The sequence below is a fragment of the Manis javanica genome, chromosome 10 (genome assembly GCF_040802235.1).
Source record: "Manis javanica isolate MJ-LG chromosome 10, MJ_LKY, whole genome shotgun sequence".
Lineage (NCBI taxonomy): Eukaryota > Metazoa > Chordata > Mammalia > Pholidota > Manidae > Manis > Manis javanica.
The window spans coordinates 81,529,069-81,552,552 of NC_133165.1; the positions used below are offsets into that span (position 1 = coordinate 81,529,069).

Below are 23,484 nucleotides of genomic sequence, written 5' to 3' on the forward strand. Positions count from 1 at the left end.
ATCCTTCTCCCTGGTTTATTTAGAAGAGAACCTTTTAATTAATTAATTAATTAATTAATTAATTAATTAATTAATGTATGTTTTATTTTTATTTTGGTGTCATTAATATACAATTACATGAGCAACATTGTGGTTACTCCTATCCTCCATTGCAGTCTCTGTCCATCAGTGGAGTAAGATGGTGTGGAGTCACTATCTGTCTTCTCTGTGCTGTACTGCCTTCCCCATAACCCCCCTACATTATGTGTGCTAATCATAATGCCGTTTAATCCCCTTCCCCCTCTCTGCCCACCCACCCTTTCTCAGTATGTTTTGTTGTTTTCACTGGTTTCCCAGCCGTCCCCTCCCCATCCCCTACACCTGAGGGAACATTTCCCTACCCGCAGAATGCAGCCTCGTCTCCCTAGCAACAAGGTTCCCGCCGTAGAGCGAGCGGCTCTAGGTCTGAGGAACGTGGTGTCGTAAAGCCGCGAGTGTCGTAAAGCAGGTGCGGTGCGGGGAGGCGCAGGACGTGGCTGGAACCTTCGGATGGTCGCAGGAGGAGCAGAAGGATGGCCCCGGGTGTCGGCGCGGAAAGCCGATGAGCCGGCGGTGCAGCAACGGTGAGTAGCGGAGGGAACCGGGGAGCGGCGGAGTCAGGGGGAGCCGGGCAGGCGGGTCGGCCGGAGCAGGGACGGCCAAGTGGAACGGAGCGCTCTCTGCCTCGCTCCGCTGCCGTAGCCGCCCCGAGGACGCCCCGCTCTCCCTGAGCCGTCGGGTCTCTTCCCCGGTCTCTTTCCGGCTCGCCGCTCCTGCCGCCGCTGCCACCCCCCGGGACGTTTTGCCGCCGCCGCATCCCCTGCGCTGGGCGGGCGGCCGGGACACGGCCGGCCAGTTTTCTGGTCTGGGCGGAGCGGGTTTTCCCTACTCTTTAGCCCCTCGCCGGGCCGGGCCGGGCTGCGGGCTGCATGTCGTCCCGCGCGGACCGGGCAGGGCCGACGGCGATGAGGTTGGGACCGGCCGGTGAGGCGGCCCGCGGAAAGGAGGGCGGCGGGACAGAGGCGTGGGACCCTCAGCGGCCCCGCTCCTCGGGTCTCGGCTGGTCACGGCGTGGCGAGCCCCGGGAGTGCGGTCCACGTTCCGTGGGGAGCTGGCGCGGCGGCCGGGGGCCCCGGGCACGAGCTGGCACCTACTTGCCGCCGTGGGAGACCAGAGCTGGCGGCGAGCCGGGCGGCAGGTGCCTTTGCGGAGTTGTTACCTGGTCTCAGGGGCGGAGAACCACCACAGACGGATCTCCTCGCCCGGGAGCGCTGCTTTTCCGCGCCGGGATGGCGCTCTGCGTGGACGCCTTTTTTCTCTTTGGTGTTTTCGAAAGTTTCGGAAGTTGTTATCCGGCCAGAGTCGCGGAGAGCTGCACCCCGGTAATGGAGCTTGGATGCCGCGCTGGGTCTGGGGTCGCAGGCGGGTGGGGGAGGAGGCGGACGGACCGAGGGTCGCGCGGGTCCGCTGCTGGCTTTGCATTTGCAGTGTTTATTGATTTGTGTGAGTTGCTTGCAATGTCTGCTTATCTCGGGGGCGATTCTCTGATTTTCTCTACCTCTAGGGCAATAAAGGTGCCTCTGTTGATGGGATTGCTGTACCTTCCAGTAAAATGAGGAAATGTGTGTTTGAGTGCCAACTCTCTGCCACTACCCAGGCTCCCTGGCTCCCTTTCTCCCTCCCCTCCTGGATGCGAAACGCGAGTTTCTGTAACCTTTCCTGGCAGTTTTAGATTTTGTGTGGGATTTCCTGTCTAGAAGCAGATACCAAGATTTTAACTGGTTCATGATGTTTCCTTCCAATTGTAAACACTTATAATATATTGGGCTAACACTGAAATCACTACTTTCATAAATGATTTTTAGTTATTTGAGTAAATATTCACTTTTTAATATTTTACTTATTTTTTATTTTGGTATCATTAATACACACCTACATGAGCAACATTGTGGTTACTAGATTTCTCCCTGTTATGAGGTCCCGAACACATACCCCATTACAGTCACTGTCTATCAGCATAGTTAGATGCTATAGAATCATGACTTGTCTTCTCTGTGCTATTGCCTTCCCCGTGCCTACCCCCCCAACCCCCTACATTATGTGTGCTAATCGTAATGCCCCCTTTCCCCCTTATCCCTCTCTTCGTACCCATCCTCCCCAGTCCCTTACCTTTGGTGACTGTTAGTCCATTCTTGGGTTCTGTGATTCGTTTTTTTCTTTGTTCTTATACTCGACATATGAGTGAAATCATTTGATATTGTCTTCCACCGGCTGGCTTCTTTCACTGAGCATAATACCCTCTATCTCCATCCATGTTCTTGTAAATGGTAGGAATTTGTTTTCTTCATATGGCTCACTAATATTACATTGTGTATATGTACCACATCTTCTTTATCCATTAATCTACTGATGGACACTTATCTTAGCTATTGTAAGTAGTGCTGTGATAAACATAGGGTTGCATATGTCTTTTTCGGACTATGATTCTGTTGTTAGGATAAGTTCCTAAGAGTGGAATTCCTGGGTCAAATGGTATTTGTACTTTGAGCTTTTTGTTCAGTGGACGTGGTCCTGAACATTTCAACACATGGACCAGCGATGACTGGCCCATCTGGCACCTTGGGGAAAAGGCTTGTAAGCTGGCCTCCTGTGTGTCCCTGGAGTAATAGCAGAGTTGGCCTCCAGAGATCGCAGTAGTGTACCCAAAACGTCCCAGAGGTAGGAGCATCTTATGGGGAAGTTTAGTTTTATCTTTATGGCCAGTGCATGTACCTCCCATAGCCCTATCTACTGACCCATCTGTAGCTCGCACAGAGAGGGGCGTGAAAGTCTGGTACACTAGACCAGGACGAGATCCCATTCCTGCCACTGTCCAGTCACAGGATCACTCTCTTGTATGCATTCTACCTGATGGACAAGATTTGCCTATGCTGCTGTCATTAAAGCAGGTATCTTATCACCCTTAAAGTTATTTTCTTCTACAGTCCTTGTGGCCTGGTATGCGCACCCCCTGGCTGCAGCTTTCCTGTCATGACTTGTGTGTACTCCCTACCCGTTCAGCTGCTGACCACCTGTGGAACAGGCCAGCTGTGGACTTAATGCATAGGAGTTTGCACCTGGCTGAATCCTTGGCTTGAGGATTATCATGATTTTATGTTAATAGTCTGGTTACGGCGCTCCAGTTTTCTCGCATGGGGGCCCTTGTGGAAGATGAGGCACGAGGAGATTGTGAGTCAAAATTTTTGGAGGATTGGGCTGTTGGTAAAATTGCAATATTTCCGGAATCCCTCACCTGGCCTTAGTGCATCTCCATATCAATAGGTGTTCCCAAGGGGAGGAGAGTAGAAGTAGACCATCTCCATATCAATAGGGAATCATTTATTTATTTATTCATTTATTTATTTGGTATGATTAATCTACTATTACATGAGCAACATTGTGGTTACTAGACTCCCCCTATCATCAAGTCCCCACCATCTACAGCATTACAGTCACAGTCACTGTCCATCAGTGTAGTAAGATGCTACAGAATCACTATGTGTCTTCTCTATGTTGTACAGCCCTCCCCGTGCTCCCCCCCTACATTATGTCTGCTAATTGTAATGCCCCTTTTCCCCCCTCGTCCCTCTCTTCCCACCCATCCTCCCCAGTCCCTTTCCCTTTGGTAACTCTTAGTCCATTCTTGGGTTCTGTGAGTCTGCTGCTGTTTTTTTCCTTCAGTTTTTTTCTCTGTTCTGATACTCCACATATGAGTGAAATCGTTTGGTACTTGTCTTTCTCCACCTGGCTTATTTCAGTGAGCATAATACCCTCTAGCCCCATCCATGTTGTTACAAATGGTAAGATTTGTTTTCTTCTTATGGCTGACTAATATTCCATTGTGTATATGTACCACATCTTCCTTATCCATTCATGTACTGATGGACACTCAGGTTGCCTCCATTTCTTGGCTACTGTAAGTAGTGCTGTGATAAACAAAGGGGTGCATATGCCTTTTTTCAAACTGGGCTGCTGCATTATTAGGGTACATTCCTAGGAGTGGAATTCCGGGGTCGAATGGTATTTCTATTTTGAGTTTTTTTGAGGAACCTCCATACTGTTTTCCACAATGTCTGAACTAATTTACATCCCCCCCCAGCAGTGTTAGGAGGGTTCCCCTTTCTCCACATCCTCACAAGCATGTGTTGTTGTTTGTCTTTTGGATGGTGGCCATCCTGACTTGTGTGAGGTGATATCTCATTGTGGTTTTAATTTACGTTTCTCTGATGATTAGCGATGTGGAGCATATTTTCATGGGCTTGTTGGCCATCTGAATTTCTTGTTTGGAGAAGTGTGTGTTAAGACCCTCTGCCCATTTTTTAATTGGATTATTTGATTATTTGCTTTTTGTTTGTTGAGGTGTGTGAGCTCTTTCTATATTTTGGATATCAACCCCTTATGGGATATGTCATTTATGAGTATATTCTCCCATACTGCAGGATGCCTTTTTGTTCTATTGATGGTGTCCTTTGCTGTACAGAAGCTTTTCAGCTTGCTATAGTCCCACTTGTTCATTTTTGCTTTTGTTTCCCTTGCCGGGGAGATATGTTAATGAAGAGGTTGCTTATGTTTATCTCCAAGGAACTTTTGCCTATGTATTTTTCTAAGACTATTATGATGTCCTGACTTACATTCAGGTCTTTGATTCATTTCGAGTTTTACTTTTGTGTAGGTTTACACAGTGATCCAGTTTCACTCTCTTACATGTAGGTGTCCAGTTTTGCCTACACCAGGTGTGGAAGAGGCTGTCATTTCCCCATTGTATATCCATGGCTCCTTTATCGTACATTACTGACCATATATGTTTGGGTTAATATCTAGACTCTCTATTCTGTTCCACTCGTCTATGGGTCTGTTCTTGTGCAAGTACCAAACTGTCTTCATTACTGTGGCTTTGTAGTTTGGCTTGAAGATGGGAAACGAGATCCCCCCTGCTTTATTCTTCCTTCTCAGAATTGCTTTGGCAATTTGGGGTCTTTTATGGTTCCCTATGACTTTTAGAACTGTGTTCCAGTTTGTTGAAGAATGCTGTCAGTATTTTGATAGGGATGGTTCAGGGACCTGGTTTGTGTGTCAAGTTCTTGGGGGTTGTCTGGTCAGGTAAAACTACAGTTATCCCAGACGTAGTCATAGACAAGGTACAGGCTTTCCCCACCCCCTACCACTGTGGCAGTCAGTCGTACAAGAGTTTTGGGGTGTTTGGGGCTCCTGGAGGGTGTTTATTCCACACTTGGCACAAATTCTGAAGGCCTCATACCAGTCGGTACAAAAGGGCATCAGGTGGGACCATGATGAGACCTGTGCAGTTGTGTTTATTGCTGCTAAGCAAGCAGTTGAGGCCGTTATAGTCCTTGAGTGTAATGGATTCATGAAGGCCCTGTGAGCTAGATGTTCATGTAAACGGAGATGGTTATGGATGGGACCTTTGGCAGTGACTTGAGTGGACATGCCAACCTGTTGGATTCTGGTCACAATTATGGAAAGGAGGTCTGGTAGCTGTTAACAGAGGAGCAACTGGCTTCGCTGTATCACGCCTTGCTGGCTATGGAGCCCATCACTGGAAGAGCTCCGACCAAGGTAATAACCACCTATCCCTTCGCGGGGTAAGTGTGAGGCTGGACCCAAAGGTCAGGGAGTGGCATGGCACAGATGCCTACACTGGCCAAATGGGGGTGCGTACTTGCAGCAGCATAGCACCCTCTTCAATAGCCCCTGCGTGGAGATCTCCGATGCTTATTTGGGCAAGTGACATATACGAGTGGAAAGCAAGAACTTGCACTTGAGCCATTGGTAGACGAGAGTCTGTATCAGCAGGGAGAAGCCCCTGTACCTGAAGATGCTTGGTATACAGACAGCTCCAGGCCAGGGCTCTAACCATAAGACTAAGTCTCTAAACCATAAGACTAAGACAACATGGGCGTTAGAGGACGGAGAGGGGAAGAGCAGTCAGTGGACGGAGTCACGGGTAGTATGGCTCACGATCACCCAGGATTATCACGCCCTCCCCTCTAGTTGTGTGTACTGACAGCTGGGCTGTCTACCTGACTTGACCCTGTGGCTACCGACATGGTGCCATGCCAACTGGATGGTTGGTCACTGGCCCCTTTGGGGGCAAAAGCTGTGGCAAGACCTATGGGCCTTAGTCAGACTGAGACAGTTACTGTAGATCATGTGTCTGGCCATTTGCCTTTGGCATCCCCAGTGAGTGATGAAGCAGACACATTATTGGCTCACATGCGTTGGCTGGAAGGAAAGCCTGCCTCTGCTGTTTCCCAGTGGTTATGCCAGCATTTGTGGCACACATTGCCAAAGACAATGTGGGCTGTCGCCTGTTGGTGGGGCTTGCCATTAACCTTTGAAGAAGTCAGCAAAGCCCAGAGGGAGTGCCTCGTGCACTCGAAAAAGGGGACTTATATCGAGTCACGCAGCAACACGGGACATCTTTAAGGGGCTGATAACTCTTGTCTCAGGTGGCAGATAGACTATATTGGGCCTCTGCCCATATCAGAAGGATATTGGTATGCCATGACGTGTGTGGACACAGCTACTGGCCTGTTGGTTGCTTTTCCTGCATGACATGCAGATCAGCAAACCACCAAGAGGGGCCTAGAGCATCTCTTTGCAGCTTATGGCTGGCCACAGGTGATTGAGAGCACTCAAAGCACCCATTTGGCTGGACATTCGTTACAAGGTTGGGTGCAGCAATTAGAAATAGAGTGGAAATTTTGTGTACCATATAACTTACCAGGGCAGGCATGACAGAGACGTAGAATGGTTTGTTGAAATCTGACCTGAAGTCGGACACCAATAGTCTACGGGGCTGGTCAGTTCACTTATGGACAGTGCTACGGCGTTTGAATGAGAAGCCCTGAAGAGGAACCCTTGAGCCCTGTCAACAGCTAACACCCATATTGCTGCCTCGTCTCTAAAACTGTGTGTGCGAACCAAAGAGAACTTATTGAAGCCTGGATACGGCCAGCAGACCAACCTCCTGCTGCCAGCCCCAACTGTGTGTTATACCCTGAGACACTGTTGAGTGGACGTTTCCTGAACATTTCAACACATGGACCAGCAATGACTGGCCCGTCTGGCACCTTGGGGAAAAGGCTTGTAAGCTGGCCTCCTGTGTGTCCCTGGAGTAATAGCAGAGTTGGCCACCAGAGATCGTGGTAGTGTACCCAATACACCCCAGATGTTTGAGCATCTTACGGGGAAGTTTAGTTTCATATTTAGGGCCAGTGCATGTACCTCCCATAACCCTATCTACTGACCCATCTGTAGCTCGCACAGGGAGGGGCGTGAAAGTCTGGTATACTAGACCAAGACGAGATCCCATTCCTGCCACTGTCCAGTCACAGGACCACTCTCTTGCATGCATTCTACCTGATGGACAATATTTGCCTATGCTGCTGTCATTAAAGCAGGTATCTTATCACCCTTAAAGTTATTTTCTTCTACAGTCCTTGTGGTCTGGTATGTGCCTCCCTGGCTGTAGCTTCTCTGTCGTGACTCATGTGTACTCCCTACCTGTTCAGCTGCTGACTGCCTGTGGAAGAGGGCAGCTATGGACTTAATCTGTTTAGGTGTTTGAACCTAGCTGAATCCTTGGCTTGAGTATAATCATGATTTTATGGTAATAGTCTGTTTACGGTGCTCCAGTTTTCTCTCACAGGGTCCCTTGTGGAAGATGCAGCACGAGGATATTGTGTGTGAAAATTTCTGGAGGATTGGGCTGTTAGTAAAATTGCAATATTTTGAGAATCCCACACTGGCCTTACTTCATCTCCTTATCAATAGGTGTTCCCAAGGGGTGGGGTGTAGAAGTAGGCCATCTCCTTATCGATAGGTAATCATTTGTTTATTTTGGCATCATTAACCTACAATTACATGAGTGACATTATGGTTACTAGACTCACCCCATCATCAAGTCAAGTCCACCACCTACCCCATTACAGTCACTGTCCATCAGCATAGTAAGATGTTACAGAATCACTACGTGTCTTCCCTGTGTTGTACAGCCCTCCCCATGCTCCCCCCTACATTGTGTCTGCTAATTGTAATGCCCCTTTTCCTCCCTTGTCCCTCCCTTCCCACACATCCTCCCCAGTCCCTTTCCCTTTAGTAACACTTAGTCCATTCTTCGGTTCTGTCAGTCTCCTGTTGTTTTGTTCCTTCAGTTTTTTTCTTTTTTCTTATACTCCACATGTGAGTGAAATCATTTGATACTTGCATTTTTCCACCCGGCTTATTTCACTGAGCATAATACCCTCTAGCCCCATCCATGTTGTTACAAATGGTAGGATTTGTTTTCTTCTTATGGCTGACTAATATTCGATTGTGTATATGTATCCCATCCATCTTGTTTATCCATTCATCTACTGATGGCCACTTAGGTTGCTTCCATTTCTTGGCTATTGTAAATAGTGCTGTGATAAACAGGGGTGAATAGCTCTTTCTCAGACTGGGTTGTTGCATTCTTTGGGTAAATTCTTAGTGGAATTCCTGGGTTAAATGGTATTTCTATTTTGAGTTTTTTTGGGAACCTCCATACTGCTTTCCAGAGTGGTTGAACTAATTTACATTCCCCCCAGCTGTGTTAAGAGGGTTCCCCTTTCTCCACATGCTCGCCAGTATGTGTTGTTGTTTGTCTTTTGGATGTTCGCCCTCCTAACTGGTGTGAGGTGATATCTCATTGTGGTTTTAATTTTCATTTCTCTGATGATTAGCGATGTGGAACATCTTTCCATGTGCTTGTTGGCCTTCTGAATTTCTTCTTTGGAGATGTGTCTCTTCAGATCCTGTTCTCATTTTTTAGTTGGGTTATGTACTTCTTTGTTGTGGAAGTGCATGAGGTCTTTATATATTTTGAATGTGAAGCCCTTATCGGATATGTCATTTGTCAGTATATTTTCCCATACTGTAGGTTGCCGTTTTGTTCTACTGATGGTGTCTTTTGCTGTACAGAAGCTTTTTAGTTTGATATGGTTCCACATGTTCATTTTTTGTTTTGTTTCCCTTGCCTGAGAAAATATGTTCATGAAAAAGTTGCTCACGTTTATATTCCAGAGTTTTGCCTATGTTTCTTGTAAGAGTTTTATGATTTTCTGACTGACATTCACGTCTTTTATCCATTTCGAGTTTTCTTTTGTGTATGGAGTTAGACAGTAATCCAGTTTCATTCTCTTACATGTAACAGTCCAGTTTAGCCAACACCGTTTGTAGAAGATGCTGTCAGTTTCCCATTGTATGTCCTTGGTTCCTTTATCATATATTAATTGGCCATATATGCTTTGGTTTATGTCTGTGCTCTCTGTTCTGGTCTATTCATCTATGGGTCTGTTCTTGTGCCAGCACTACATTGTCTTGATTACTGTGCCTTTGTAGTAGAGCTTGAAGTTGTATAGCATAATCCTACCTGCTTTCTTCTTCCTTCTCATGGTTGCTTTGGCTATTTGGGATCTTTTGTGGTTTTGTGTAAATTTTAGGACTGTTTTTCCATTTCACCAAAGAATGCTTTTAGTATTTTGATAGGGATTATATTGAATCTGTAAATTGCTTTAGGCAGGATGGCTATTTTGACAATATTAATTCTTCCTACCCAAGAGCATGGAATGAACTTCCATTTAGTAGTGTTCTCTTCAGTTTCTTTCATGAGTGTCTTGTAGTTTTCAGGGTATAGGTCTTTGACTTCCTTGGTTTGGTTTATTTGTAGGTATTTTATTCTTTTTGATGCAATTGTGATTGAATTGTTTTCCTGATTTATGTTTTTGCTTGTTCATTGTTGGTGTATAGGAATGCAACAGGTTTCTGTGTATGTATTTTGTATCCTGCAACTTTACTGAATTCAGATATTATTAGTTCTAGTAGTTTTACAGTGGATTCTTTAGGTTTTTTTTATGCACAGTATCACATCATCTGCAAACAGTGACAGTTTAACTTCTTCCTTCCTGATGTGGATGCCTTTTATATCTTTGTGTTGTCTGATTGCTGTGGTGAGGAACTCCAGAACTATGTTGAATAAATGTGGGGAGAGTGGGCATCTTGTCTTATTCCCAATCTTAGAGGAAAAGGTTTCAGCTTCTTGCTGTTAAGTATGATGTTGGCTTTGGGCTTGTCATATATGGTCTTTATTATGTTGAGGTACTTGTCCTCTGTACCCATTTTGTTGAGTGGAGTTTATTCTTTATGGTTTGAGATATGAAGGCAGTTTTATCCACATCCAAATGACCATCAGTTGCTCTATTTATTAAAAAGTCTTTTCTCCAGATTATTATGGTTTTATAATTATAAAATAGTCATACATCATAGTATATCATGTTAACCCTAAAGGTCTTCCTTCCCTACACTCTCATAGGATGCTACACTGGAACATTTCCCCACTGGGAGGGAAGGATAAGGGACCCAGTAAGTACACACTGTGTGGCAGGCCCTCTGCGGGACGTTTACATGTGCATGTCTCAGTGAACTCCCCAGGGACCCATCAAGGGAGAAGATGGGGATGCAGAGACGAAACAACTTGCTAATGTTGCACAGTGGAGGGCTGGGAGAGGCCCCTCTTCTGCACACCATGCTGGGCTTGCCTAGCTGAGCCTGGGGTCCTGGAAACTCACACTTCCTTTTTTTTGGTAGTTCACAAAGAACATTAGTTTCAGGTCTCCAATATAGTAATTCATGTATACATTACAAAATGACCAACATATAAGGCCTTCCCCAAGGCTCTCAGACCCCTTCCCTCCACTGCACACACCCGCATCACTTCCAGCCCTGCCCTATTTCCCATCTCCAGGTGTTTTATCCTGTTCCTTTAGCCCAAGTGCCAATGAAACACCAAAGGGAAAAGCAAGCGACCAGGTTCCCAGAGCTGTGCTACGCACCTTCGCATGCATCAAGCTGCTGAGCCATCTGAGGTCAGAATTAATTAGCCCCTTAGATGATGAGGTGATTAGTCCAAAGTCCCCCAGCTGGGAGTGCAGGAGCAGGAGCCAGTGTAACAAGGCTGTGGGTTTAAAGGTCAGAAGGTAATTTATAAGGGACCCTGACCATTCGCAAATTCTTTTATCTGGCAGCTGCTATTCCTTCAAAATAAGTATTCAGTATTTTATATGCCATAAGAAATTACTGAGTACCTACTGTGTGCAAAGTGCTGGGCCTAAATACTTCACATCTAAGATCTTGCTGAGCCCTCACTGCCACCCAGCAAGAGCACCCATTTCACAGACGCGAAGACTGACCAGTCATCTAATCGTGGTCAGTAAATGTTTGCACCGAAACTCCCTCCCTACAGCCCTTCTATCTTGGAATCTCTCCAGTGCCCCCCACCATTCCCTCTCTCCTGGCCACACCTAGCCAAGAGCTTTTCCTTTTGCCCCTCTTGTACCCTGCAAATGAGTCTTCACACAGTAGTCCACACTATCTTTAAAAACACTAGACCGTCTATTTTAAGTATGGTATTTCAAGCCAGCATATAGGGTGGCGCGTATTCAATAAATGACCTTAAAATAAATTTTAATTTGGAGAAAAAACACCCTAGACGCTGTCATTTGCTCTATTAAGACCCCCTCACGATACGTCCAAGCTGCACCCCCAGCCTGCATATCCCTGCTTGTCCAGGCCCCTGCCTCCTGTCCAGCCACTGGCATGTCCTGTCTGCTCCAGTCTTCGGATGCTTCAAGCTCTTCCCTCCCAGGGGCTTCTACACGTACTGTCCCTTGGTCTGGAGGGTTCTTCCCTCAGGTTCCCACTGGGCCTCTCCACCCCTGCCCCACCAGCGTTGCTCTGCATTTTATCTCCTTGCTCCCTTGATCTTTGTGACTCGCAGGTCATGTTTACGTGTTTGTGTGTTCTTTCTCTGGACAGGGCCATCCATACGTGTCCTCTGTGTTCTCAGCCTGTGTAGCCCCTGAACACACTTGGTTCCTTGGCAGCCCCAGAGAGGTTAATCACCAGCCCACGGTCCCACAGAAGGGAAACAGGAGCTAGGATTCAGACTGAGGATGCAAAATGCACATACCTAACCCCTCTTCCCACCTGCACCTGCCATGCTTCTGGGCTGTCTTCTGTGTGTGGATCTCATGAATGGTTGTGGGTCCATGGCATTCCATGTGTGCACACACTTGTGTGCATGAGTGTGGGAGTGTATAATGCAAAGGAGGGCTCTACCCCAGTGGGGTGTTGCCTCTCTACTTGGAAGGCTTCTTGGGTGTCTCCACCTCCCATTCATTTCTGCCTGAGTCGGCATCAGCTCCTTTCCCGAGGGCTTGTCACAAGGCATGTCCCTGCTCCCCACGGAACCTCCTCCCTGCTTTGTGCTTCCCAGCCAGACCCCAATGTGACACGTTTAGTAAAATCAAAAGGCCAACCCCAGGACATTGTGCAAGCTTTAATATTGCATAGAAATTGCTGTAGTAACATGTTCCTTCAAGAAGTTTGACTTCCCCATTCTAGCATTCTGCTTATGATTGCATTTCTCATGTGGGTGAGACCAACACAGGAACAAGCCATGGAGAGCCTTCTCAGCTGTGTTTCTGCCCTAAGGGATAGGAATGGGAAAGGGCCCCTTAAATAACAGTGATTCACAATGTCACTTAACTCTCATCTTGGACTGCTCGTTTGTAATTGAATATGAGATAGATATTAGACTATCAAGGTCCTTTGGCTTATGTGAATCCATCCATTTATCATCTACCCTTCTATGAATTCACCCAGTCCATCCATTTATCCAACCTTTAATTTCATTTTTTTATACTTTATCCAGGCTACCTGTATAGTCCGTCAGTCCAAACACCTATTCTTCCATCCATTGATCCATTCAGTTACTCCATTCATCCCATCTACCCGTTCACCTACCTGTTTGTCCATCCACTGGTCATCTAATTATGCACCCAGCTAGCCAGCCTCTACCCAATCCATCAGATGTGCTGTGCTCCCATCATACTCATACCTCTAGCTCTCCATCTGTGTGTAGCCATCTCACCATCCAGGCTCCTGGCACATCCTTCTAGCTGTCTTTGGTGGCCAGGTGGGCTGCGGTGGCCAGCCGGGCTCCTGCCGCAGCTGTGCCTACAGTGGGGGAAGGTGTGGCTTTGGGGCCGACAGTGGCTCTAGGGCTGTGTGTGGGTGACAGGAAGGCTCTGTGTCTCTGTGTCCATGGGTGGCCACGCTTGGAGGAAGCTCCTCCTCCTCCTCCTTTTCCAGCACATCCAGCTTTGCAGAGGTTGTGGCAGCCCCTGGTTATATAGGTGGTGTTGATCGTGAGGGCACAGGCTGTGGGGTGAGACAGATGTTACATGGTCCCCTACCCCTTGCCCTAGCCCCCAGGGTGGGGCTTCAGGAGCATTTTGGGGGAGTCCCACCTTTTAAGAGTAGGGAGCCTTGGGTCACACTGAGCTGGATCCGCATCCCAAAGCTGCTCCAAGTCTCAGTTTACTATCTTTGTAGAATGGGAACAATCAGAATATCTGTGTCCCAGGGACTTCCGAAGGAATTAAATTAGAGAACCCATGTCCAGCAGATGGCTCAGGGCCAGCCCGCAGCGAATGCTCAATATACACCATCTCAGCTGTTTACTTCCCACCTATGTAGCTCGGAAGCCGTGCACAGCCCTGACCCCAGTACGGTTGGCTGGCTGGGCAGGTGGTTGATACGGTAGCTGACCAGTGTACAGACAGGCAGGAAGGGGTGAATGTGAAGGGATCAGATGGCTTACTGGATGGACGATGGGTGGTCCCGGGCTCTGCCCAGCAAGCACACTTCCCCAGCAAGATTTAAAGCCAGGAGACTGAGAGCCAGCTTCAAATCCCAGTTTGCATGGATGTCCAATGTGGGTTGGTTATATGGGTTTTTAAGGCTTGGCTTCCTTATCTGATAAAGGGACATCACTCCTTCCTTCCTGGTATTCTTGTCATCCAGAGATGCCCGTCAAGCCACAGGAGGTCCTTGAAAAACTGTCTTTTCCCTTCTGGTTCCTGCCTCCTGCCTCTGCTCCCCTCCTTGCTAACAAAGCCCCGCCATACAGTGGGAATCCTGCTGTTCCTGCCCGGACCTCCCGGCCCCTACAGAAAAAAGCCCAAACTTGTGGTGGCACGTGAGGCCCTGTGCAAACTCCTGAGTTTGGGTGTTCCATCCATAGCCGCCCACCCTTACCCACACCTTGGGGATGCCCCTGGGCTTAACTCTTGGCCACTTTTGACCTGTATCTCCCCACTCACCCTCGCATGAAACTCCCTCCATCTCCATCTCCTGGCTGCTGTCCCTGGGCAGGTCCCCCCAGCCCACATCTACTTCTCACTCTCTATTGCTCACACACAACTTGGCCTGTTGTTACAAAGATTTGCAGTATTATGTTCTGGTCATATGCATTGACTCTTGATCCAGATTACTTAAAACTTGGGTTCAAATTTAGGCTTTTATCTGTTAATTGTGTTTCTTAGATTCCATGCCTCAATCTCCTTTGCAATACAAGACTGGTAATGGCAGTATGTTATTATTAATTACTAATAACAACATATGGGTGATTATAGCAATATAGGGTTTTTATTAGATTCTATAATTTCCAGGCATATTATTTAAAACACTGCATGGCATATAATAAACTGCATGAACACTATTATTATTTCACGTGATCATAGAGCTCTCCTGTATATACTGATGGCCCACATAATCTGTGCCACTTATTGGCACATCAATACATATTGCCTTGTACAATTTATTGTAGTAACTTTTCATGGTCATGTATATTATATATTGTATTGTTTTTCTGGGGAAGATTTACTTTGTTGTATTTTCAATACTGCTTAGCAAAATGTTGGGCAGACATTCAGTATTTATCAAATTTTGTACAAAACATGCTTTAAAGACCAGAAAATTTCTTGGGCTCTTTCTAATCCTAGGAGAAGCTATTACCTGAGCAAGAGACACATTAGTTTTTTGGAGGTTTCTAATATTTAAAGTAACAAAGTTTCTCACCCAACTTTAGAGCAGCCACTTTGGGATCAATTGTGCCGACAAACAATACATTCCCTGGGGGTCCTGGTTCTGAGGGACTAATAAAGGCTTTTGTTGCCATCTTCAAGAACAAAAGTTAAATAGATGTTTAAGAGACACTCCAGAGAGATTGTTAAGAAAGTTGCAATGGGAGCATCAAACACGGGTCATCAGCAGGCTAAGGAAAAGAACCAGAGAGAAGGAACAGTGGTTGAATGGCATCCCTGCACTCAGCAGCCTGCAAAGGAGATATTTACATTTTCTTTCTCATCCATTATTTAAGAAGCCATATACTTTTCTCAGTATGGAGAACATAGCTCTCGTTTAACTTGAGGATTGTGTTTATTTTTTCATAGACCTTATTTCTTTAAAGAACCGTTTTAGGTTTACAGAAAAATTGGATAGTATAAATACATTGTCTCCATGTATCACATGCCAAGTTTCCTCTCTTAACATCTTTTGTTAGCATGATGCGTTTGTTACTATTACTGGGCCAATAGCGATACATTCCTATTAAATAAAGCCCATAGTTTATTCAGACTTCCTTAGTTTTCACCTAATATCTTTTTCTACTCCAGGATGCAGCCAGAACACTGTGCTACATCTAGTTGTCACATGTCCTTAGGCTTCTTTGGCTGTGGCAGTTTGGCACACTTGCCTTGTATCTGAGACCTTGACAGTTTTGAGGAGTTACAGGTCAGGTACTTCACAGGATGTCCCACTGTTGGAACTGGCCTGATGCTATTGGGAAGATCACAGAGGGAACGTGGCACCTTTATCACATCATGTCAGGGATACATGCCATCAACCTCACTTGTGATTGTTATTGACCTGGATCACTGAGAGAGTGTTTGTCAGTTTCTCCACTGTAAAGCCTTCCCTTCCTTTAGGATGGAGTATCTTTATAAGTCATTTTGAATTTTTCTGCAATAGGAGATTCTTCTCTTCTCCTTAACTTATTCAATCATTTATTTTTGTCAGTATGGATTCGTAGATATTTATTTTACACTTTGTATTGTAATCTAATACTTTTGAATTTATTTTGTTACCGAAATCGTCCCAGCTTTGGCCACTGGGAGATCTTCTAGTTGGTTTTGTTGTTTCTTGGACATACCTCATAATGTTAATATATTTATTTTTATTTCGTAACAAAGCATGTAAGACCTGAAATCTTGCCCTATCTGTTGATAAAACAGTACCTGTATATAATATTTACACAGTAATTGCTGAATGAGTAAATTAAAGAATGGTGTTAGGTCTTGGACAGAAGCAGGAGAAATAGTGTGAACAATTGTAGCGTGAGGTCTAGGTGATACCAAATTAGATGATATCTAATTAGAAAGGGAGAATGTGGTTTCATTAGAATTATTGGAGAAAAGTTAAGGAGTATATTATGGACAATTTATAAATATTAAAAGCTTCCATAATCATATGTTATTGGGCTACATGAGACTTCTTATAAAAATAGTTCAGGTCATGCAGTCACATCTGTTTCTACAATTGAAAACTAATATAGAGATGATAAACTGGTATGTACTATGAGGAACATTTTTAAATGGTTCCTTTGTCAAAAATATTTGACCTTGAAGAATCGTAGAGAAAAAATTATATATGTAAAACATAAACAAATTCAAACCTTGTGGGAAAATGACATAATATGTGGAATTCAAATAATACCTATAAGGGTTTATAGAAATAGAAAAAAAATCACTTTGGGCAGAGAAGATGAGGGGAGGGAAATGGAGAATAGATTTGAGAGGGGCTCTGAAAAGTGGCATACATTTGAAAAGGGCATAAATAGAGTTTGCATAGGGGAGAATGAAGGGAATTTTGTGTGAGTGACTGTCACGTGAAAAAGCGTAGTTTTTGGATTACGGTTAACGTCAGGAATTGCAGGAAGTGTTTGGATTAATGAGGCTGAACACAGACTTTAGAAACCCCTGACTGCTAAAAGGATGAATTTCAAATGTAAAAACTAGAAGTTTCTGAAATTGTAAACAATAGTGAACCAATTAAAATAGCGTTTAGCGTCATATAAATTAGGATAAATGATAAGGGGAAGAAATTAGAAATAGAATATTATTAAGCAGTTGTCAAGATAATCTGATTTAAAGATAAAATTTTGCATTAAAACCATGACAGGAAGATGAGATGTAAGCAGTAACTTTTTGGTGGAAGAAACTGATAACACTGAGTGACAGAAACAAGGGATCTAGGAGGAAGAGCTGAGATAGGGTGGGGTGGGTTAGAACTTCGCCCCTTCCATGTGAAATTGCTTACACCTACACATAAAATTAAATTCTACAAAATTCTGAATATTTTTATTTGTTCAAATTGGGCAAAATGAAAAGCCATGATCAGTTTCATTAATATCTGAGTTATGTTTATGAACTAGAGTCCAAGAGTGACTCAAGGTATTCAATGCATTAATTCCAGCTCCAAACACCTGACACGAAGCCCCCTTTTTGCATTCCCTCTTGCCAAGTAGATGAACAAAAGGAGAATATCTCATCATGTAAAACAGCTGTTGAATATTATCTTTCATCAATCAACTGAATTTCTATTATTGGTCCAATTGACATACACTTGGTTCATGAAGTAGACAGGATATTATTATTTTGAATCTTTATAATATTTTTAACTTTCTCCGTCATCATCCACAACAATGAGATTCATAGACAAGCTCTTCTTGCTAAGGATTCACAACTCAGGCAGAGTGATCAACAAAACTACTAAGTACACCCATCCATCCAACAGATGCACGCTTAAAATACCAGAAGAGAAGCTAGAGAATTTTAGTTTTGTGGGTATTTTAAGAAATTTTGAATAAACTAAGAAGAAAGGCCTTGGAGATGAGAGTCCTATCCTTCTTGAATATTTATGAAGTATAAAAAGTTTATACTCATACTATGGCCATTACTTTGTTGGAAAAATTGCAAATATGATAAAGATAAATGGTACATTTGAACAACTCAGTTATGTTTAATAAACAGTATTTATGTACTACGAGAGCACAAAACTTTACTTTCACAATTACAGAACATGAAAAGGATAAAAAGACTGTTTTTATCACTTAATAGAAAGAATTCCAATTATTGAGTCCAAGATCCTTTTATGACAATTATTCTTTTTTCCACATCTCTTCCTCTTCTCTATCATTTTTTTCACACTATATCTGAATTTTATCTTCAGTAGTCAATTTACACTAAGCAATGAAATGCCCCTTATAATGTCCTTCTTGAATTATGATCTTTTTTGATGTTTTGGCAGTCCTACTAATCTATAACATTCTTTTTTTAACTGATGTAATATTGGTAATAACATGTTTTTAAGTTTACAACATTATAATTCAACTTCTGTATACAGTACAAATTTATTACCATCAAAAGTCTGATTACCACCAACTATATACTTAACCCCTGCCACCCATTCTGCCCAGCCCCCAACTGCCATTGTTCTGAAATCAAGGGATAATGTAGGTCTGGATATTGGGGAACTTATCAAATCAAGATTTAGGTATCCTGCCTCTACATTCCGGCTTCTTCTCCTTGAGGCAATGTCTAAATACCATCAAAGACAATGCCAACAGAAGGCATCCAGTGCTTGGAAATACTGTTCTCTTTCTTCTGTTGTCATCATATTTCAGCATGCAGTGCACTCACTGGAATAATTTCCAGAAATGCCAATAGAAACATTTTTTTGTGTGGATAAATTGGTTTAAAAGAAAGAATATAGTTATCTTCACTGATTTTGAAGTTGCTCCATTAACACCTTCTACTTATTCTTAAAAAGTGGATGTTTTATACTGAGGAAGTATCCTAGAGTGCATGCTTTTCTTTTAGATCACTTTCCAAGATTTGGTAAAGGATCGTGAATTGCTCTGGCACAGATGAATAATAGATATTGAAGTATTCCCAATAAGTGAGAAGTAGTCTCTGGGCATTTATATTCCATATCATGAGAAGACTATTAGCCATAGATTGAACTTCATTTATTTACATCTGTTTTCAATGAAGTTGAGCATTTTGGCATTCATTCTTGTCTCTGGAACATGCATTTATTGAAGAAACCATTCTGACAAATATCACCTTAGAAGGAGATGTAAATACCTTGATTTAGGCTTTTGGGTTATAAGGGGAAAATGTTTTTAGTGGAAAATTCTGTTGATAAATCTACAGAATAGGTAGAAACCATTATTTGGCAATGTCATGAATATTGCTCATGGATTACTCATATTTAAATTTCATTCAACTCAGTCTCAAAAACATGAATAGTCTCTTACTTCTTTGTGAGAAATACAATCCGTCTTGCTGTGTCTTTGAAGGCATCTCTCACTTGTTTGTTTCGAAGTGTATAAATAAATGGATTAAGCAAAGGGGCAACGGACGTAGTGAGCACAGACACCGCTTTATTAATAGCTGCTCCTTCCTTTGCCGAGGGCTTGATGTAGATGAAGATGCAGCTGCCATAACTGATGGAAACCACAACCGTGTGGGAGGAGCAGGTGGAAAAGGCCTTCTTCCTTTGCTGGGCAGAAGGGAATCTGAGGATGGTCTTGGTGATGTATGTGTAGGAGAGGACTACACACACCAAGGTCACAGTGAGCATCAACGCAGCAAAACTCAAGGCAATTCGCTCTGTTAACACAGTGTCTGAGCAGGTTATCTGTAAAATAGGAGATGTGTCACAGACGAAATGATCAATCACATTCGAGTCACAGAATTCCAGCTGGAGGCCCAAGCCAAGGGGTGGGAGGATGAGTAACAGGCCTGCAATCCAACAGCAGAGAACAAGTGTACTGCAGACTCTGTTGTTCATGATGGTCATGTAATGCAGGGGCTTACAGATGGCCACGTAGCGGTCATAGGACATGGCGGCAAGGAGAAAAAATTCTGTTGTCGTAAAGAGGACAACAAAAAATAACTGGGTGGCACAAGCATTATAGGTAACTGTATTATCTCCAGATATTATGGTGTACAGGAATCTGGGGATGCAGACAGTAGTGAATGAGACTTCTAAGAAAGAGAAATTTCGGAGAAAAAAATACATGGGAGTTTTAAGATGGGAATCCCACAGTGTGAGGGTGATAATGGTGAGGTTCCCAGCCACACTCAATAGGTAGGTGATAAACAAAAATACCAGAAGCAAGAGTTGTAGTTTTGGGTCATCATTTCAATCCCAGCAGGATGAATGTGGTTATTGCTGTGTGATTCCTCATCACTGCCTTGTGCCAAGTCAAGAGCGATTCCACCTGAAGAGAGAAGTGTCGCAAGAAGCTGGCCCTGGAACCTGGATGCAAACACCGGGCAAGCAGCTCAGACACACTTCCTTCTTTTCCTTACTGGCCAATTGTTAACAGCAGTGCCTCTGACTTCTTACGAGGAGGCAGCTACAGGAAATATCTAAGACGTATCTTATGCTTATAATTCTCTGATTAGCAAGCACATTTACAAAAATGTCAAATAAAAGCCAAAGAAAACATAAATCATATGTGTAATTTGCCATTTCTCAGCAATACTGTTATGTTGGACAGATCTTATTTGTCCTTATCCTGGAGGAAATTAAGTCATTTCTGAAGTTTTCTTCTCCCCTCCTCATCTTTCTATGCTTGCACACCATACTGAAAAGTTCCATTTTCAAAATCAAGATCTATCAATTAGCATTTTTGTGTGTTTTACAATTTTTAGAGCAGTTTTAGGACCACAGCAATACTGAGCATAATGTACAGAGATTCCCCATATCCCTCCTGTCCACACATGTGCAGCCTACCCCTAGTGTCAGCACTCTCACCAGAGTTAATTTAAACTGTGTTAAACCACATTTGTTAAACTGATGGTCTCACATGGAGACATCAGAGCCCACAGTTTGCATTATGTTTCTTTCTTACTTTTGTCTATTCAATCGGTTTGGATGAATGTTTCCTTAGTATTTCACATTGAACTTCTTATGTTATGTTGAATTTTAACAACAGCACATTCATTTAAAAGTGTGTACTTTAAATTATCTCTAAGTAGTGAGACAAAACGTTTAAAATGCAAAGATGTATCTTTTTTTTTCATATATATCTACGCAAATGAAGGTATTTCTAAACCAGATTTGGGGACTGCTTAGGCGGAACTTTTCATTTCTGGAACCTGATCATCAGCCAGCCTGAGTCCTAGTGGGGCTAGTGGGGCTCCGTGGTGTGGGCAGGGCCCAGAGGGAGGCTCTGTGGCGTCTGCTCTCTGCGCCCCCTGATCAATCCTCCTCTCTTTGCAGAGCAGCAGTCAGAATCAGCGCCGGGGTATATGTTAGTGACCTCTTGGAACAATTTCTGCTGCTCCTCTCCTCAAAACATTTCTTCCCACAGTTTTAGCAACCAGCTCCCTAGCCCTGCTGCTTCTGTTCTTTGACTTTTAGAATATGCATCTTAGAGCAACATTCAGTAACAAGTGTGCACATATGAAGCAATCTTTGTGAATACTTTTTAAAGCACCCTGATTTCCTCATTGAAATTCCACATCGACTTTCCCAGGAGTTTTAAGACTCCCTCAGACATTCCTTTAGATAGGTGATGGGGAAATTCCCCTCACCTTCGTGTTCGAACTTATCCTCAGTGACATTCATATTTTAAGCAGCTGCGCTCATGTATCCATCCTGTAAAAGAAGATCTGGTTAATGCATTCTCGCTGGTGTTATACACTGTTAATAATAAATATATCAGCCTATAATATGTTTTTGTGTTTTATAAGGAGGAATAATTGATAGTTAAATGAGAAAATTTAGCCATAATTCAAGGGTTTGTAGGGAAACACTGAACATTTTATATGAGTGGAGAATTTAATTTCTTAAGTGGTCCAACAATTGTCCCAGTTGTACCCAATGTGTTTTCTGAATAGAGAACCAAAGATACATTAGGTTACTCTTTCCTATTGCTCAAGTGAGCAATCTACATTTATTCATCCAAATAATTTTTAATAAGCATCTATTATTTGAGGAGCATGATAATAGAGACTGTAGACCTGACCATTAGCAAGCTGCTCCTGAAGGAGCTCTCAGGCCACCAGTAGGAGAAAGTATGCCTTTTTAGTGCATACTCAGTGACATGGTAGCCCAAGAGAACAGTGGAAATGCAACTTTGTTAGCAACCCATGTTTCTTCTTTGGCAATCACTCTTTGTTATATTGGTAGCTATTCGTATTTTCCTATGTTCATTCAGTTTTCTAGGTTCTTCTCTTCCCATTAAAGTTGTCACAGTCGTCTGTCACCGTAAGCTGGGTGAACAAGGGTGTTGCTCAGGGTTCACAGACATGAAATCAGAACAGAAGAACCCCTCCTTGGAGAAGTGCTCCCTGCAGAGACAGGATCTTGCCATGTTCCTGCCAGAAGTAGCTGACGGGCCAAACTAAATGGCAGGTCGGGCTTGTATTTGCACTCCTAATTCCTCCCTGCTTCCCTGCCTTCCAGTGAAGAAGAGATCAAATGCTTATACTGGCTGCTGACACTGTCTCTCCAGCTCTCCCTCTCCTGCAGGTTCCAGGATCTAAAATTATTCCCTGCTTTCTTATTAAAACTTTAATTCTTCTCTATTGAGAGTAAAGCGGTGAACTCAGTGACATTTTTATTATAAGACTGCTGCCTTCCGGCCTGTACACCAGTCACACCGGTTGTCTCTGTTATATTGGAAACATTTCCCTGGGATGCTGAGAGCTACTCATTTATTTTAACTTTGGATCAATTAAAGTTTGACACAATTTTACTAAAGCAATTATAATATTTACCACCTTCCTCCCAGAAATATACTTTCCACTTAATGTTCAGAGGCAGGCCTTGATGACAGCCTGTGCAAGACTGCCCACGCTCACTGTGCCGGGGGGCGCTAGTAAGTGATCGAGATTCAGGTTTTTCTTTCATGAACTCCCTGTTTGATGATGACAAAATGTACTTGAGACACTTTGACCCTATTCATGTTTGGCAACAACCTCATTCAGCCTTCATGTGGGACAGTACAGTGGGTGCCCGTGGGCTGGATAGTTGAGATTCAAAAACAGTAAATGCTGCCTTCTCCCAAACGTTTCAAAATTGGTCTCAGTAACTGATGGAGAGTAAAGTGAGGTTCCCTGCAAGGTGATTTATAGTATTGGTATTACTTGGTATCTGTGGCGTTAGTGGATATTACTGGGTGGCAATGCCTTTTCCAACAGCTTTTGTTTTTCTACCTCTCAAGTACTTATGGCCTCCTCACTCTCTGTGACTGTCACTTTAAAAGGCAAAAGTGACCACGACAGACATTTCTAATTTCATATTCCTGCAGAATAACAGCCTATCAGAAATGGCTCTGGAACACTTTTCTGCAGTATCAATAATAATGAACTGAGTTCTAGAATTTTAAACTGGCTGTATTCACCCTCTGCCTATGTTTTGATCATTTAGGAAAATGTGCCATGGTGATCACATGCTCATCCC

The 23,484-nt window shown here is 43.7% G+C and overlaps 1 protein-coding gene, 1 long non-coding RNA gene and 1 pseudogene across 3 annotated transcripts in view; 2 read left to right on the forward strand and 1 right to left on the reverse strand.

Moving 5' to 3' along the window:
• Window positions 1-387: 387 nt before the first annotated feature.
• The window catches only part of LOC118966879 (uncharacterized), a 112,712-nt gene continuing 89,615 nt past the window's right edge, over window positions 388-23,484 (forward strand). For both annotated transcript variants that reach the window (XR_012121444.1, XR_012121445.1), the window contains exon 1: window positions 388-602. This is a non-coding gene — a long non-coding RNA (uncharacterized lncRNA). The remainder of the gene's footprint in view (window positions 603-23,484) is intronic.
• LOC140843590 (uncharacterized) lies at window positions 613-3,227 on the forward strand. The gene is made up of 2 exons (XM_073213423.1): window positions 613-1,400; window positions 1,583-3,227. Exons 1-2 carry the CDS (start codon window positions 948-950, stop codon window positions 1,748-1,750), a joined length of 621 nt encoding a protein of 206 aa, XP_073069524.1. The 5' UTR covers window positions 613-947; the 3' UTR covers window positions 1,751-3,227.
• Window positions 18,800-22,359, reverse strand: LOC140843588 (olfactory receptor 6C2-like; annotated as a pseudogene).

Bases quoted from the DNA above. Each gene is read 5' to 3' on its own strand.
- LOC140843590 (XM_073213423.1), top strand. From the start codon at position 948: ATGTCGTCCCGCGCGGACCGGGCAGGGCCGACGGCGATGAGGTTGGGA. The intron at 1,401-1,582 runs GTAATGGAGCTT...CTCTACCTCTAG, and splicing joins TCGCGGAGAGCTGCACCCCG to GGCAATAAAGGTGCCTCTGT.